Genomic DNA, 16,246 nt, shown 5'->3' on the forward strand with positions numbered 1-16,246 from the left:
TGGAAGAGGGAGACAGATAAGAGAGTTCGGTCTTGAGAACGGAGAGATATTGTTTCCTGGCTCTCCTGAGGGTGGACACACGCTTGTTTTGGGCTTTGTGAAAGGAAATGAGATTTCCTTCTGTTGGATTTGCTTTCCAGGAGATGAAGGCAAGTTGTTTCTGGGCAACAGCCTCACCACAAGATTCTGTGTACCATGGACGGGAGGAAGGGTATGACAACTGAAGACGAAATGGGCTAAATCTGTGCATGAGAGAGAGCAATTTACTTTGGAAGAATTCCCAGGATGAGTTGATGTCAGAGGTGGTAGAGATGTGAGACCAGTCCATATGATTGATGGCTGCTTGAAGACCGTGCCAGTTGGCCTGATTGAAATGCCAGACTCGTCGACGCTGATGAGGCTCCCTGAGAATGGTCAGAGAGATGTCCACTTTAAGAAGCACATGATCAGATGAGCTGATTGGAGCAGAAGAAGAGCAGCAGACATTTTTAGGGAAGTTCGTCATATGAGTCATAACCAAGTCCAGAAGAGAAGATGCTCCATTGACTGAGATCTGGGTCGGGAAATTGACAGATTGTGTCAGTCCCAGTGAGTCGCAGAAGTCCTTTGCTGAGGAGCCATGGCTGGTGAGAGAGGTACCCGCACCCAGCCAACTGGCATGGTGACAATTGAAATCACCACATATGAGGAAGAGAGAGTTGGGATGAGTAGATAGAAGTTGGTCCATATTATCAGACAGCGAGATGTAGATGGAGTCATCACTGTTTGGTGGACGGTACAGCACACATATGAACAAGAGGTGGGAGCGAAGGGGAAGCCATAGCCAGAGGTATTCCTGGGGTGAGGTGGAGAGGGCAGTGCAGGGCGAGTGAGAAAGAGAGTTTTTGATAAAGATAGCAACCCCACCTCCAGGACGAGGCTCAGGTCTATCATACCGGAGGAGGGAGTAACCAGGAAGAGATATTAAGGAATCAGAGACATCTTGAAGGAGGAAAGTTTCTGTTAAGAAAATCACGTCTGGTTTGTCAGAGGCAACCTGTATGGAGAGATCAGTTAAGTTTGAACGAAGGCCCCGGATGTTTGAGGTCCATACCGTTAATGAAGAGGAAGGGGGGGGGGGTGGCGTCGGATACAGAACAGGGGGGAGGAGGGATAGGGTAAGATGTGGAAGAGGAGGAAGAGGTAGGGAGAGCTGTTGAAGGTGTCAGAGATTTCAGAATAGCTCGGAGAAAGGGAAGGATGGGGCGGACAAAAGGTTTGATGGTGATTGGGTGAGGCACAATGAGGTCTTATTTGAGGAGGGGGAAGAGCGAAGCAGAAGGTTGGGGGAGATGGAGATGAGAGTTGGAAGGGGGAAGAAGCGGGGAGGACGCTTTGAGGAGGAGGGGTGAGAAGGGGGAAATGGAGAAGGAATTAACGTGGGGAGATTTGAAGGGGAGGGGTGAGGGGGGAGTTTATGAGGGGAGGGGTTAGGGGGGAGTTTAGGAGGGAAGGGACAAGGGGAGGTATTTGAAAGGGATGGGAAATGGGGGAGATTTGGAGGGGAGGGGTGAGGGGGCAGTCTGGCAGGGGAGGGGCGAGGGGGAGTCTCGGAGGGGAGGGGTGTGGGGGGAGTTTAGGAGGGAAGGGGCAAGGGGGGAGATTTGAAAGGGATGGGTGATGGGGAGGATTTGGAGGGGAGGGGCAAGGGGGAAGATTTGAAAGGGATGGGTGATGGGGAAGATTTGGAGGGGAGGGGTGATGGGGAAGTTTTGGAGGGGAGGGGTGATGGGGAAGATTTGGAGGGGAGGGGTGAGAGTGGATATTTGGAAAGTGTACGATTAATGGGAAATGAACATTTATTGCAAAATGAGTTTCTTGTGACCTTTGAGTTAAAAATACGTTTAAGGATGCTGGAGGGGGTGGGGGGGGGGGGGGGTGGGGTGGAGTGCAGGTGAGTTTAGGTTATGTATGGAAGAGGCACTGTAAGAGATGGAATTTTTTTTTGGGATGAATAGATTTGGTGAGCAAGTCGAAAGCAACCTTTTAAAGAAGAAGAAGAAAAAATAGGTGTTATAATACACGACAGAATACAGTACTTCAGGGGAAAGTTTAAACATTTAAAAGTTTAACAGTGAAAACTATCTGGGGAAATGGGGGAGAAACACGTGGTCGAAGAACGAACGAACGAATAAGAACAATGAATAAACAAATAAGAACAACGAATAAGAACAGAGAAGGAAATGTGTTTATTTTTTTTATTTTTTTTTATTTGAGAGTTTGAACAAGGAAGTAGGCTATGGGGGTGAAAAGACTGGGAAAAACAGAGAACGAAAGTTATTGGAGCACAATCGACGGACCGCTGAGAGAAAAACAAAGCCTCAAGGTAGGACACGGTACAAGGCCTCAAAAGACACGACACAAATTAACACGATTTTCTCTACAGGTGTGAAAGATTTACACCGATAATTTTCCTCGGGACCCACTGTAGGTACACACACAATAAAATAAATACAATTTTGACGAAAATACAAATGGGAACAATTACTTAACTTCGATAGCGTGGAGAGCATGGACAGCTGCGAAAAAACGTAACCTCGCCGGCAAGACCGGAAGCGGAGGGAAAACAATTATATCATAAATTATATAATTATATAATTTATATAATTTTGGGATTATAACCAAAATAAATTATATAATTTTTATCATATAAATTATATAATTATATCAATAAATTGATAAACAATTATATAATTTTGGGATTACAACCCAATCCTTCTCGATAAACAATTATATATTTATGGAATTATATCAATAAATTGAACAATTATATAATTTTGGGATTATAACCCAATCCTTCTCGATAAACAATTATATAATTATGGGATTATAACCCAGTACCTCTCCATAACCAATTGCATAATTATGGGATTATAACCCAGTCCCTCTCTATAAACAATTATATAATTATGGGATTATAACACAGTCGCTCTCCATAACCAATTGCATAATTATGGGATTATAACCAAGTCCCTCTCTATAAACAATTATATAATTATGGTATTATAACCCAGTCCCTCTCTATAATCAATTATATAATTATGGGATTATAACTCAGTACCTCTCTATAAATCAATTATATAATTCCTGAATTACAACCCAGTCCATCTCTATGAACAATTATATAATTATATGAACAAAAGGAGTGCTGGATGTCATTTCTCACTATTTATATTTAAAATGGAGTTCATTTATCAACCTTATGATGGAAATTCACAAATCCGTGTCCAGTAAAAGAGAAGAAGAAAAAAAACAACCTCAATAACAGTGCAGAACTTACTGAAGCTCCTCCAAGTTGATGATGTTATTCAGTTCCCTTAGGATCGACCCAGACTTAGTGCTCAGGCTACACACCATTAACCTGTGAAGAGATAAAAAAAAACTTCAAGGAGTGAAACAAAGAAACCATCAGTAGAAAGTTCTAGATAAGTTATATTAGTAGGTTCTTTGTTCAAGGTTAAGAGATAATTACAGTTTTTCTTCATCACCGAAACACATTTCCTGAAACAATATCCTCCGTTACCAAAACAGTTTACACAGAAATAGACAACTATCGGGGACGCCTTTTCACGGGGGTTGTACCCTTCCCGCTCCCCCTCCAACTTGAGTCGAGGGCCAAATATTCCCCCATTCTTCCCTGCTGCCCAGATTCTTCAGGACAGCATGGTCAGTGTGCCGATCAGTCCACATGGACCAGCCCTTTCCTTCTTGTCTTTCTCTCACTCTTTCTCTCTTGCTCTCCCTCCCTCTTTCTCTCTCCCTCTCTCCACCCTTTCTTTCTCTTTCTCTTTTTCTTTCTCTTTCTCTTTCTCTTTCTCTCTCTCTACCAATCTGTCATGGCCCTGACTTTTTGAAGGCAGGGGAACACCATCCTGAATGTTGGGGATTTCTGGATCGTTCCTGCGAGATCAATTGGCTGTCTCTGTGTCGCACGCGGGCTTGATCGAGAGAGCTGTCTGGGGCTATACAACAATAACAACAACAACAACAACAACAACACATGAATCAAAACTGTCTTGTGGGTTGCAAAACTACAAAAATATTTAGCAAAATGCAATAATGCTGTCAAATAGATGGAGGTCCTCAATGCCAAAAAGGAAATCAGAGCCATCTCCCTTGACATATATTGTGCCTTCGATACTGTCTGGCACCCCGCCCTGCTCACCAAACTCTCCTCTTATGCCTTATGGTATATCCATGGAAACCTCCACACATGGTTTGTGGACTTCCTCTCCGGTCGCAGTCAACGTGTGGCTCTGAATGGAATTCTCTCCATCAATGATCTCTCCGACTCTCTGGAAAATCCTCTCTATCTTTTTGCTGATGACTCCACTCTCTGCCGCTCCACATCTCAACCCTCAGATCAGCAGGCAGCAGCCTCTTCACTCTGTAGACCTGGATAAAATCACAAACTGTTCAAACAAGTGGAACATGTCTTTCAATCCTGACAAATCTCACACTCTCACCATGTCTCTCCAAAAGACCATCTGGAAAACCCTCCAATCTACTTTCTCAGCAATCCTCTCGAAGAAGTTCTGTCACTCAAGCTTTGGGGTCTGACTCTTTGCCATGATCTTTCCTGGGAAAAACACATTTCCAAGCTGGCCTCCAAAGTCAGTCGCCGACATCCTCCATTGTGCGAAGTCCTTCCTTGGCACCTCTGAGCTCCTCTCCACATACAAAGATTTCATCTGCAGCTTGATGGAATACTGCTCTCCCCTCTGAGCTGGTGCTCCTGCCTCACACCTAGCTTGGCTTCACGATGTATAAACCAAAGCTTTCAGAATCATTGGAATCTCCCGTGATGAAGCCGATTGTGAGGGCCTTTCACTCGCTCACCACAGGCAGGTTTGATGGTCTTTATTTCTTCTACCGACTCCTCTCCGGCCTAGCTCCCCCAGCTCTGTCTGTGCTCTGTCCCCCAAATATTCCTACAGGACACACAATATCTGCCCGTAACCCACTTCTGGTGAAACTGCCAAAATCAAAACTATCTTCTCACCTTCACTCTTTCATTCCTCTTTTTCCCACCTCTGGAACAAACTCCCAAACTCTCTTCAATCCCTCTCCTCCCTCTAGGTCTTTAAAACAACTGTTCATCACCATCGCTTCTCTTCCCCCATCCAAAACCTTGATCTTTTCTACCCCCGTTACTATACTCCAAATCCACCTCCTTCAAATTCGGTTTTCTTTCCTGAAATCCTCTGCAGTGCCCATCTTGTTTATCCTTTATATCCCACCCCAAAACTCTCCCTGATCTCTCCTGTTGTTGTATATTTATTTATATATATATCAGTCACTATGCGACCCCCATATCATCAGTGGAGAACCGCCAGCAAGGTGTCCCATACAGCTGCTGCTGCACCTTGCTGGGAGCGATAAGCACCGCCTGCCACACGGTAACGTTATCTCTGGTATCCACTCATCATATGGAGTCGACCTGGTTGCGGTTGGGAGTTACTAATAATGGTATCTGTAATCTGGTTCTCCAACCTAATGAGCGGACAGCATGACGTCATCGCCATGCATGTCCGCATTGCCTGCAAAGCTCCAGAGGAACCATCTAGCAGTGCGTCATTACGGATTATAAATCCAGATACTGTCACAAGTGCATAGTGACTGATATAAAAACCGAAAGGTTCACAGAGTTACAAGTGTATGGAAAGCCTCACTGCGTTGCCCTGATGAAGCCCCAACAAGGGCGAAACCAGGTCGGTAACTGTGAGTTTTGCATGCACTTGTGACAGTATCTGGATTTATAATCCGTAATGACGCACTGCTAGATGGTTCCTCTGGAGCTTTGCAGGCAATGCGGACATGCATGGCGATGACGTCATGCTGTCCGCTCATTAGGTTGGAGAACCAGATTACAGATACCATTACATATATATATATATATATATATATATATATATATATATATATATATATATATATATATATATATATATCATGTTATACGTGTTAGCTGTCATACGAGACTAGATGAAGTATACAACAAAAAAAAAATCCCCTGTACAGGACAGGCTGTCCCTTCCATTCCCATTCCTGAACACAAGCAAAGTACCAAATTCAACAGAAGGTTCACCTGGAGAACATTAGGTTCACTTCAAACTCACTTCAAACTCACCAGAATCAGAGATTGTGACATCAACACGTGATTGTGACATCAACACTTAAAACTCACTTCAACCTCACCAGAATCAGAGATTGTGACATCAACACGTTTTTATTCCCCAAAACAAATCCGCTTTAAACTCACCAGAGGATTCGTAACATTGTTTTGGATTTCAAGCCTTCCATCAACCCCTCCAATCCCTCATCACCGATGGGATTCCGACTCAAACTGATGGTAAAGGAGGGAAAGGGAAAAACCCTGAGGTTATCATTCCAATCACAACATGGACTACTTTGGGAATACTTTCACCATTTCAATAGTTATGTTTATAAATCAGATCAACACCAAATAATTATGAGATTATAACCCAGTTCCTCTCCTTAAACAATTATATAATTGTATGAACACAGGAAGTGTTGGATTTTTTTTTCCTTCCATGAAATCTCTAATCATGTTAAAAATTGAGTTTTTTTTGATAAACCCTGTGATGGCAATTCACAAATCTGTTGTGAAAGAGAAGAACAACAAAATCCTCAATAACATTTCAGGACTCACTTAAGCACTTCCAAATTGTTGATGTTACTCAGCTCCCTCAGGATAGGCCCAGACTTGGGACCCAGTTGACATCCCATCAACCTGTGAAGAGATAAAAACTCCAAGAAATGAAACTACAAACCATCAGTAGAAAGATGTAGATAAACTAGTTCTCTTAAAAGGTCGTTTATTACAGAAAGATTAAATAACCTGAAAATCAACAGGTTGAAGGTCACATGACTGATAATAGTATATATTCCTTTTCCATGTGGTATCGTCTCATGGATTCTGGTGGTGAAAGAAGGCCGCATTCTAGTGAATTGGGAACTGAGTACCCTCGTCCCTCTATACAAGGGGAAAGGTGACCCTCTGGACTGTGGCTCGTATCGAGCGATAAAGTTATTGGAGCATGGAATGAAGGTATTGGAAAGTGTGTTGGAGAGAAGGATAAGGAAGAAAGTGAAGATTGACGAAATGCAGTTTGGATTTATGCCAGGAAGAGGAACGACAGACGCGCTTTTTATTGTAAGGCAGTTGCAGGAGAAGTACATGGAGAAGAGGAAGAAGTTGTTTCTTGGGTTTGTTGATCTGGAGAAAGCATTCGATAGGGTTCCACCCGAAGTAGTGACATGGGCATTGAGGAAGTTAGAAGTGGAGGAATGGTTGATCAGAGTAGTGATGGCAATGTACAAAAGAGCATGCACAGCTGTAAGGACGAAGGACGGGAACAGTGGTGAGTTTGAGGTGAAGGTGGGAGTGCATCAGGGGTCGGTACTAAGTCCACTACTATTTGTAGCTGTGTTGGAGGTGCTGGCTCAGAACGTAAAGGAGGGTTTACCGTGGGAGTTGTTGTATGCAGATGATCTGGTGTTGATTACGGAAAGTATGGATGGACTGAAGGAAAAGATGAACAAGTGGAAGGAATGTATGGAGACAAAAGGTCTGAAGGTGAATATCGAAAAGACGAAGGTAATGGCAAGTGGTAAAGCATGTGGGGAGGTGGAAAGAACTGGGAAGTGGCTGTGTGCTGTGTGCAGGAAGGGTGTCAGAGTGAACTCCATTCAATGTGCAATGTGTGCTGAGTGGGTTCATCAAAAATGTAGTGGTCTGAGAGGGTCATTAACCAGTGTGGCAGCTACATTCAAATGTAAGGTGTGCACAGAGGGAGCTGCAGATGGAGGAAATGTTGAGTTGGATCTTGGAGATGGCGTGAAACTGGAAGGTGTGAAAACATTTTGCTACCTCGGAGATGTGCTGAATGGAGAAGGTGGATCAGACTCGGCAACGGTTGCTGGAGTGAGATGTGCATGGAAGAAGTTTCGGCAACTGAGTGGCATGCTGATGAGGAGGGGATTGCCATTGAAGCTGAAGGGAAAGGTGTATGCTGCATGTGTGAGAAGTGTTATGATTTATGGGAGCGAGACATGGGTCATGAATGTAGAGGAGCAACGAAGGCTGGAAAGGGAGGAAATGCGAATGTTTCGGTGGATGTGTGGAGTATCGTTGAGAGAGAGGAAGACAAATGATGAATTGCGAAAGATGATGGGAATAGAGCCTGTGATTGATGCTGTGAAGAGGAACTGGTTGAGATGGTTTGTCATGTGTTGAGGAAGGATGAAAGTGACTGGTTGAGAAGAGTGATGGAAATTAATGTAGAAGGAAGTAGAGGACGGGGAAGACCGAGAAAGACTTGGCTGAAGATGGTGGAAGAAGAAATGCGGGCAAGGGGGTTAACAAGGGCAGATGCAGAAAATAGGGCAAAATGGAGAAGATTGTCATGGGGACCGCAAGGCTAACCCCTGCTCTAGCAGGAAAAATGGCCTTAAAAGGTATGTTGTTGTTGTTGTTGTTGTTGTGTATCGTCTCATGGATTGTGGAAACAGAAATTTGTACAAAAGAGCTATGATAGTAATGATTAAAATTCAAAATATTTTTTTCAAAAGAATGAATAATTCAAAAGAGATATAATGATGAAATTGGAATATATTTTTTGTGATTTTATTATTGACAACCCTCAGAATTTTTTTCAAGATATCGGATTGAAACTTACACCGCATAATTGCACGCACATATAAACTACAGACGGCCACTGATGTTGGCCGATTAGGCCTGGCCTAATCGTCGCAGTCGGCGTTCCAATTCATCCCAAAGATGTTCGATGGGGTTGCGCTCAGGGCCCTGTGCAGGCCAGTCAAGTTCTTCCACACCGATCTCGACAAACCATTTATGTATGGACCTCGCTTTTTGCACGGGGACATTGTCACGCTGAAACAGGAAAGGGCCTTCCCCAAACTGTTGCCACAAAGTTGGAAGCACACAATCATCTGGAATTTCATTGTATGCTGTTGTGTTAAGATTTCCCTTCACTGCAACTAAGGGGCCAAGCACGAACCATGAAAACCAGCCCCAGACCATTATTCCTCCTCCACCAAACTTCACAGTTGGCAATATGAATTTGGGCAGGTGGCATTCTCCTGGCATCCGCCAAACCCAGATTTGTCCATTGGACTGCCAGATGGTGAAGCGTGACTCATCATTCCAGAGAACGCATTTCCACTGTTCCAGAGTCCAATGGCGGCAAGCTTTACACCACTCCAGCCGACGCTTGGCATGGCGCATTGTGACCTTAGGCTTGTGTGCAACTGCTCGGCCATGGAAACCCATTTCATGAAGTTCCCGACAAACAGTTGTTGTGCTGCCGTTGCTTCCAGAGGCAGTTTGGAACTCCGCAGTGAGTGTTTCAACTGAGGACAGGTGATTTTTATGCACTATGCACTTCAGCACTCGGCGGTCCCGTTCTGCGAGCTTGTGTGGCCTACCACTTCACGGCTGAGCTGTTGTTGCTCCTAGACGTTTCCACTTCACAATAACAGCACTTCCAGTTGACTGGGGCAGCTCAAGCAGGGCAGAAATTTGACGAACTGACTTGTTGGGAAAGGTGGCATCCTATGACTGTGCCAAATTGAAAGTCACTGAGCTCTTCAGTACAGCCCATTCTACTGCCAATGTTTGTCTATGGAGATTGCATGGCTGTGTGCTTGATTATATATATATGTCAGCAATAGGTGTGGCTGAAACAGCTGATTCCACTAATTAGAAGGGGTGTCCGTATACTTTTGGACATGTCATGTATCTGTACTGGAGGTGAGTGTGTCTATAGTTTATACAAGTTCTAAAACTTGGAGTGGAATAGGAACATGATGAAGATTATGAGATTTATAATGAAGATAAAGACTTAATTTAATAATCAGTACAGAAAGCTCTCAATGAAGGTTCATGTTTTAGTAGAATAAGAAAACAGATACTTTCTGACATGTTAAAGATTCCATGTTGATTTGATAAATTATTTGTTTTATTCAACTTTGAGAAACCGAAACTGAGAACATTTTATGGACTTTGTACTCAGTATGAAGGACTCGTCCTTTGAGCACAACAAACACAAAACACGAGGATTTTCCTTAATTATTGGGATCAATAAGTGAAACATTTATTTATCTATCTATAATTCCAGTAATCTCTGTGTGTATGTTTGTATGTTTGTATGTTTGTATGTCTGTATGTCTGTGACCGCTGTTTCTCGACAACCACGGGTCCGATATACTTTAAACTTGCCAGGTATATTGCTGGGGACCCGAGGATGTGCCTTTTCAAGGTTTCATATTAATCGGACAAGTAGTTACCGAGCTATGTCCAAAAAACGATTCAACCAATCAGAGAGCAGCGAGCTATCACGTGTGCCGAACGTGGCGAACAGACTCTGCCTCGGACGGCACATTTGAGAGCGTATTCATTTATTTCCCGTTGGCAAACTATGTTGGCGTTAAACTATGTTTTAAAACTAATTAAAACTAATTTGCGATTCTTTCGCTTTCCTGCGCGTTTGTGCACGCTATGGCGATTTCTTTACCAAACTCCGCAAGCCGTTCGCTTTGGACCAAACCATTTCATGTAAATAGAGGGGGGGGGGGGGGATTGTCACCGTACTCGCAAGCCGTTCGCTTTGGACCAAACCATTTCATGTAAATAGAGGGGGGGGATTGTCACCGTACTCGCAAGCCGTTCGCTTTGGAGCAAACCATTTCATGTAAATAGAGGGGGGGGATATAATTTTAGATATATATATAGTACGGGCATGCCCTAGTCTATCTATAATTCCAGTAATCTCTGTGTGTGTGTGTGTCTGTGTGTGTGTGTGTGTGTGTGTGTGTGTGTTTGTCTGTGACCGCTGTTTCTCGACAACCACGGGTCCGATATACTTGAAACTTGCCAGGTATATTGCTGGGGACCTGAGGATGTGCCTTTTCAAGGTTTCATATTAATCGGAGAAGTAGTTACCGAGCTATGGCGATTTAGCCGTTCGCCGTTCGCTTTGGCTTTGCGAATGGACCAAACCATTCATGTAAATAGAGGGGGGGGGGGGGGTTCTGTGGTCGTTCGCTTTGGCTTTGTGAATGGACCAAACCATTTCATGTAAATAGAGGGGGGGGTTCTGTGGTCGTTACTGCCACGCGGTTTGGAATGTTTTTCCGAACGGGCACCCACATCCGGGCACGTCCTAGTATAATTAATTTAAGGTTATATAATATCCCATTGATACATTGACCTTCACAGAACCTCAACACAAAGTAATTATTAAAATCACATCATTTATAAAAAAGGGAAAACCTTTATGTTCAAACATCCCAACGATCCATACACAGGCACTCGTCTAAATGATACACAGGTACTCACCAGAGTTCTTTCAGTCGGTTTGGTTTGCTCACCAGGGACTTCATCAGAATCTCCAAACCTTCAACACCAATAGACTGGCCATTAAACCTGTAGAGAGAGAGAAGGCAGAGAATGAGGTGGACCCGTTGATTGAGACAGATTTCAAATGTGCACAAAAGGATTGTTCATCTTTTGTATGCAACAGGTGGTTGCAGGTATCATCATTTGCTGGGGGCGCAGCTGTGCCAATGCAGATTCAAACCCAGGATAATCAGTTTAGAGGTGATTGCAGTGCCCAAACCTCCAGGCTATCCTCGCAGGCCTACAAAAAGTCTTGTGTACAAAATACGAGGAAATTCGGAAAGAGCAAAGGGTGAAGGGATTGGTTTCCTCAACATCAAGATGAGCATGGTGGGAGGTAGGAGCACCAGCCCAGAAGGGAGAACAGTACTCCATTAAGCTGCAGATGAAGGCCTTGTAGTTGGATAAGAATTCAGGTGTGCCAAGGAAGGACTTTGCACAACGGAGGATTTCCAGTCAGAGTCTAACGTTAACAGGCAAACTCGGATATGCAGATTCCTCTCCCATCTATCTTATTAACAATCCTCTTGAAGTTCAGTCACTCAAACTTTTGGGTCTCACTATCAGCCATGATCTTTGTGCAAACGTCTCCCTTTATTTTGTCCATCAACCCTGCTGCTGGTACGTTTCACTTCCCCAAACCCCTTCCCACCACCTTTTCTACTGTGATTTTCGTTCTATGAAGTCCTCATACCTTCAGTGTCCTCGGTCCTCCATGAGCCTCAATAATGAATTCAACAACAACAAAAATGAAATAAAACGGTCTATAGGTAAGTTGGTTTGGTTGTTTAACTTCATGTCATTCCTAAACGGCTGGAAGGAATGAATTGAAAACTGATTTTCTGTTCTCGTGGGATGCACAGGAAGGCTTTAGGGGGTTGAAAAAAAAAGATTCATAGTCCCGGTGGTTCAAGGTTGGATGGAGTAGGACCCCTATTTTGTCTACATGAATGTATCATATAGCAGCACCTGGTTGAAGCCAGTATTACCAGTTAATGAAGAAAATTCAGAGATTGTAGACCCTCGCCAGCACGTGCTTGTGTGATTAATGTATTTTGGGTCCTCAGGGTCTTTTGGGTTCTTAGGGTCTTTTTGGTCATGGAATTTTGGGTCCCCATGGAATTTTGGGTACCCAATGGAATTTTGGGTCCCCAGTGAAATGTTGGATCCCCGTGAAATGTTGGGTCCCCGTGAAATGTTGGGTCCCCGTGAAATGTTGGGTCCCCGTGAAATGTTGGGTCCCCGTGAAATGTTGGGTCCCCGTGAAATGTTGGGTCCCCGTGAAATGTTGGGTCCCCGTGAAATGTTGGGTCCCCGTGAAATGTTGGGTCCCCGTGAAATGTTGGGTCCCCGTGAAATGTTGGGTCCCCGTGAAATGTTGGGTCCCCGTGAAATGTTGGGTCCCCGTGAAATGTTGGGTCCCGTGAAATGTTGGGTCCCCGTGAAATGTTGGGTCCCCGTGAAATGTTGGGTCCCCGTGAAATGTTGGGTCCCCGTGAAATGTTGGGTCCCCGTGAAATGTTGGGTCCCCGTGAAATGTTGGGTCCCCGTGAAATGTTGGGTCCCCGTGAAATGTTGGGTCCCCGTGAAATGTTGGGTCCCCGTGAAATTTTGGGTCCCCGTGAAATTTTGGGTCCCCGTGAAATTTTGGGTCCCCGTGAAATTTTGGGTCCTCGTGAAATTTTGGGTCCTCATGAAATTTTGGGTCCTCATGAAATTTTGGGTCCTCATGAAATTTTGGGTCCTCGTGAAATTTTGGGTCCTCATGAAATTTTGGGTCCTCATGAAATTTTGGGTCCTCATGAAATTTTGGGTCCTCATGAAATTTTGGGTCCTCTGGGAATTTTGGCCTTTGGTTCCTCTGGGTCTTCAGGGTCTAAGAGTCTCTTGGATCTTCAGGGTCTATTGGGTCTTCTGATTCTTTGGGATATTTAAGGGTGTTAGGGCTGTAAGGGATTTTAGAGGTCTTCGTGGTCTTAATGGGTATCTGGGTTGTAAAGGGTCTAAAGGGTAAAATCTTATAATAGAGCAAACGTATATGGTTATGTTTATATGCAACCAAAACGACTTCTTCTTCTTCAAATAAAATTAACACCCAAAACACAGTCCGTGAACTCTTAATTACGTTTAGATTGCTGAGACCCCTCAAACCTTTTATGACCCGTTAAGTCTCCCAAGATCCTCAAGACCACCAAGACCCCTGAAGACCCAAACTACCCTTAACGACCCAAAATACCCTGAAGACCCAAAACATTCAAAACACTCAAAACACCCCAAAGACCCAAAAGCCCCTGAAGACCCAAAAGACCCTGAATACCCCCAAATACCCTGAAGACTCCCAAAGACCCTGAAGACCTCGAAGACCCACAATACCCCCAAAGACCCAAAATACCCTTAAAGGCCCTGAGGATCCAAAAGACCCTAATGCAATACCTTCTCCTCTGGCGAGGGTAATTAAAGAGCATTTGATAATTACAGGATATAACTTCCACCATATCAAATCTGTAGCTGTTGGTCTCAGACGGTGGTTTGCAGCAGCTTCATGCAATGGAGAAAAGAGAAAACTTAATTCAATAACATTTTGTTCACAATGAAGAAAACTTAAATGGACCTGGGCTGTTTGGATACATGGAAAGAAGTTTGGATAACTGATGGAGAAAAAAAAATACAAATCTTTTTACAAATCAAGTGATGGAAGTGTGGGTTTTAAAGAGTGAAACTCATACAGAGATTGGGAGAAGGGACAGTTTGGCAGAAATAAAAAAAAATGACTCACCCAAGCCTTTCACACAGAGGGAAGGCTGGAGCGAGAATCTTCATCCTTTGTGTGCGATCCGTGGAGCCGAGTTTGACCCTCCACGAATTCACGGGTTTGTTTGCGGTTTGAAGAGCGTAAACCACCACGGTGCAGTCCAAAGGAGAGGTCATGTTGTGTGTGAGTCTTTCAAGCTTCACATCCTCCATCATGGTTTTGGTAAATTCCACATCCTGGAGCTCGAACACACAGTGGAAGCAATTCAGGTCTTTCTGTTTGTGTTCTTGGAGCCAGGAATGGATTTCCTCTTTTGGTTTTGTTGAAAATTCAAAATGTCTCCCAAGGGTATCTCTCTGTTTATCAGCAAACAAACCAGAAAGGAACTGCTGAACAATCCGAAACCGATCATCATCTCTGTTATTGGACTTCACAAACACTTCATCCACAGACTCTTCACATTCAGGCAAGAGGAAGAAGAGTGCTGCGAAAAACTCCTGCACTGTCAGGTGGAAGAATTCATAATGGCAAACACTTTCAACTTCCGTCTTCAGGAAAACCTCAGAGAGAAATGCTGGAGGGATGCTTGTGATGCCGTCACTCTTCAAATCTTCATCACTGAACAAAATTTTTCTTTCCTTCACTCCATGAAATGCCAAACGGCAGAGACTAAGAAGTAAATCTGGTGAGCCGGTGATGGATTTCCCTCCATGGTGCTCCAAATGCAAGTGGAGGTAAAGAGAGAAAAGTTCAGTCATTGTTTTGGGTACAGGGTCACGTGTGCTCCCCTCATGGGAATCAAAGTACCTGCCGAGACAGGTTGCAGTGATCCAGCAGAAAACTGGATTAAAGCAAAGAGATGATAACACCTCATTTTCTGATACATGTTGTAGAACCTGCTTTGCTTTATCCTCATTTCCGTATAACTTCTGAAAAAATTCCTCGGTTTTCTCATGAGAGAATCCCACAATCTCAACCTTACAAGTAGATCTGGGATCATAACATACATGTTGCAGCCATTGCAGACCCACAAGTCTTGTGGTCACTAGTAGAGTTCCATGACGAAGAAGAGCATCCTGTAAAAGTCCTGCGATGATCGATCCGACCTTGTTTGCTTCTTGTGGAGATTTACAAACGTTGTCAAAATCTAGAGGATGTTTCATCTCATCCAGAGCATCAAGAACCAAGAGGACCCGGGAAGCATTTTCCATCAAATCATCAACAACCTCCTTCAGGGAAGGATATTCATTCAGGAGAATCTTCTTCAGAGTGGTTTCATTTGATATCCGGTTCAAGTTCCTACATTTCAAAAGAATCACAAAATCAAACTTGTTTTTGATCTTTTCATCATCTTCTGCCCAATCAACAACTAACTTTTTACAAAGCATGCTTTTTCCTATTCCAGGACTACCAAACATCAGCACCTTGGTCACGTGCTTAACCCAAGACTCGTTTTGCTTAAACAGGTCCTCCATGGAGACTCGATCTTCAATCTTCATTAGTCTTTTTCAGATTGTACTCTCTACTTGGTTTCATCATCTCGTGCTCTTGTGATTCAATTTCTGGTTCGCTCTTCACAATTACGGGTTCCACAAACCGATCTTCAAGTCTCATACACCCTCCTAGTGTGACGTTGTAGTCTCTGATTATCCTGAAGTTTTTCAACAACTCTTCCTTCAACTCTTCTTGAGCTTTCCCTGTTCAGAAAGAAAATATAAACAATGTCAGAATTAGTTGGATGTCGAAATCAGAATTAGTCGCCCCAGATGTTGAACCATCGTGAAACACATCTATCTATAATTCCAGTAATCTCTGTTTGTACGTTTGTTTGTCTGTGACCGCTGTTTCTCGACAACCACGGGTCCGATATACTTGAAACTTGCCAGGTATATTGCTGGGGACCCGAGGATGTGCCTTTTCAAGGTTTCATATTAATCAGACAATTACTTACCGAGCTATGTCCAAAAAACGATTCAACCAATCAGAGAGCAGCGAGCTATCGCGTGTGCCGA

At 43.7% G+C, this 16,246-nt stretch overlaps 1 protein-coding gene across 1 annotated transcript in view; it reads right to left on the reverse strand.

The window, feature by feature from the left end:
- The window catches only part of LOC144893642 (NACHT, LRR and PYD domains-containing protein 3-like), a 36,981-nt gene extending 21,272 nt beyond the window's left edge, over positions 1 to 15,709 (reverse strand). The window contains exons 1-5 of the mRNA XM_078784552.1: positions 14,259 to 15,709; positions 11,423 to 11,509; positions 6,713 to 6,793; positions 6,302 to 6,385; positions 3,320 to 3,400 (exon numbers count right to left, since the gene is read on the reverse strand). Of these exons, the coding sequence (XP_078640678.1) occupies positions 3,320 to 3,400; positions 6,302 to 6,385; positions 6,713 to 6,793; positions 11,423 to 11,509; positions 14,259 to 15,709 (1,784 nt within the window). The remainder of the gene's footprint in view (positions 1 to 3,319; positions 3,401 to 6,301; positions 6,386 to 6,712; positions 6,794 to 11,422; positions 11,510 to 14,258) is intronic.
- Between the last annotated feature and the right edge of the window lie 537 nt (positions 15,710 to 16,246).

This window comes from Myxine glutinosa, chromosome 1 (genome assembly GCF_964187855.1).
Source record: "Myxine glutinosa chromosome 1, kmMyxGlut1.1, whole genome shotgun sequence".
Lineage (NCBI taxonomy): Eukaryota > Metazoa > Chordata > Myxini > Myxiniformes > Myxinidae > Myxine > Myxine glutinosa.